At 37.9% G+C, this 1402-nt stretch overlaps 2 protein-coding genes across 2 annotated transcripts in view; one reads left to right on the top strand and one right to left on the bottom strand.

Annotated features, from left to right (window-relative positions):
• The first annotated feature begins 11 nt into the window (after window positions 1-11).
• LOC100637733 (probable 60S ribosomal protein L37-A) lies at window positions 12-1043 on the top strand. The gene is made up of 3 exons (XM_003390525.3): window positions 12-96; window positions 409-544; window positions 728-1043. Exons 1-3 carry the CDS (start codon window positions 94-96, stop codon window positions 934-936), a joined length of 348 nt encoding a protein of 115 aa, XP_003390573.1. The 5' UTR covers window positions 12-93; the 3' UTR covers window positions 937-1043.
• LOC109587872 (uncharacterized) overlaps window positions 1004-1402 on the bottom strand; it is a 3749-nt gene continuing 3350 nt past the window's right edge. The window contains exon 6 of the mRNA XM_020004091.1: window positions 1004-1015. Within this exon, the coding sequence (XP_019859650.1) occupies window positions 1004-1015 (12 nt within the window). The remainder of the gene's footprint in view (window positions 1016-1402) is intronic.

A 1402-nucleotide genomic window follows, 5' to 3' on the forward strand; every position in this document is an offset into this window, starting at 1 on the left:
ATGTTGTATCTGAATTGCCCGCCTCACAGGAACTACGCATGCGCAGTAGAGCCTCCCAGGCTCCTCCCTTCCCTGTAGAGGACCTGTTTCAACATGGTGAGTGCTAGTGACTGTAATTCTTTATCTTATGCTATCCATCGATAGAAAGAGAATATCTTATATTGCATGATGTATTTTAGATGTATTTCATTGTATGTTAATATAATTAATGATAAATATTGCTACTGGAGCCTGCTTTTTAATATATTATTATTAATTTTATTTATTATTTCTGCCATTGTACCTTGTATGTTGTATGGTAGTGCAATGGGTATGTTAATTTATTTTAATGCTATATTAATAGCAAGTTTTAAAAAATTATTTATATTTAAATCCTTTTATTGACGATTGGTTTGTTACTATTTTTAGACTAAGGGTACCTCAAGTTTTGGTAAAAGAAACGACAAGACCCACACCCTCTGCCGAAGGTGTGGCCGCAAATCCTACCACATACAGAAGAAGAGGTGTGCTGGGTGTGGTTACCCCGCCAAGAGAAAGAGGAGATGTGAGTGGGAGGGGCTCAGTATTTTTAAATATGTCTACCTTGTGTGTGTTTCAAGTTTTATTATTTTAGCTGTATTATTGCCTTTTTTGTTTCTACTATTAACTATTGTATATATGTTGCCATGTTATCTCTTTCTCTCTCTCTCTCTCTCTCTCTCTCCCCCCCTCCCTCCCACCCCCTCAGTTAATTGGAGTGAAAAAGCCAAGAGGCGGAACACCACAGGCACTGGTCGTATGCGATACCTAAAGATCGTCCACAGAAGGTTCCTCAATGGCTTCAAGGAGGGGAGCCAGCCTCTTTCAAAACAAAAGATCAAGTCTATTCGGATTGCCACTCGACAGAGGAAACTACAGAGGCAGCAGCAGCGACCGGCCAAACCAGCTGCTACATAGTGACTGATTATAATTATTAATAATTGTGTCATGTGACATATTATACTATTAATATTCCTGCGTCTCTTTAATGGAAGATCTTAAATATTTCACACAAAATCATTAAAGAATGTATACAATTGGTACACAGGTGCTGTTCATTAAATGGAGGTGTACACTATAGAGAAGCTGCTTTGCAATCATTGATGGAGATCATTATTTTCACTGAATTAAAAATTTGTAAAGGGCCAAGGGATCGTAGCCCTATGCCCATCCAAAAAATGGCTTTTATCAAGCGTGTAATTTTATATTTAGCTCCAACAGAAGGAGCTGTTTATAAATGCATAAAACTTCACAAGGCTATCGTGGGTTGGCACTAATGATATTCATTGCAATGGACAGGATGTACCTTTATAATGAGGATATTTTGAAATGTCACAATTGGTACAAGCCTATACAAAAGTACCTCTGAAATGAGGACACCTCT

The sequence above is a fragment of the Amphimedon queenslandica genome, unplaced genomic scaffold (genome assembly GCF_000090795.2).
Source record: "Amphimedon queenslandica unplaced genomic scaffold, v1.1 AMPQUscaffold_12411, whole genome shotgun sequence".
Lineage (NCBI taxonomy): Eukaryota > Metazoa > Porifera > Demospongiae > Haplosclerida > Niphatidae > Amphimedon > Amphimedon queenslandica.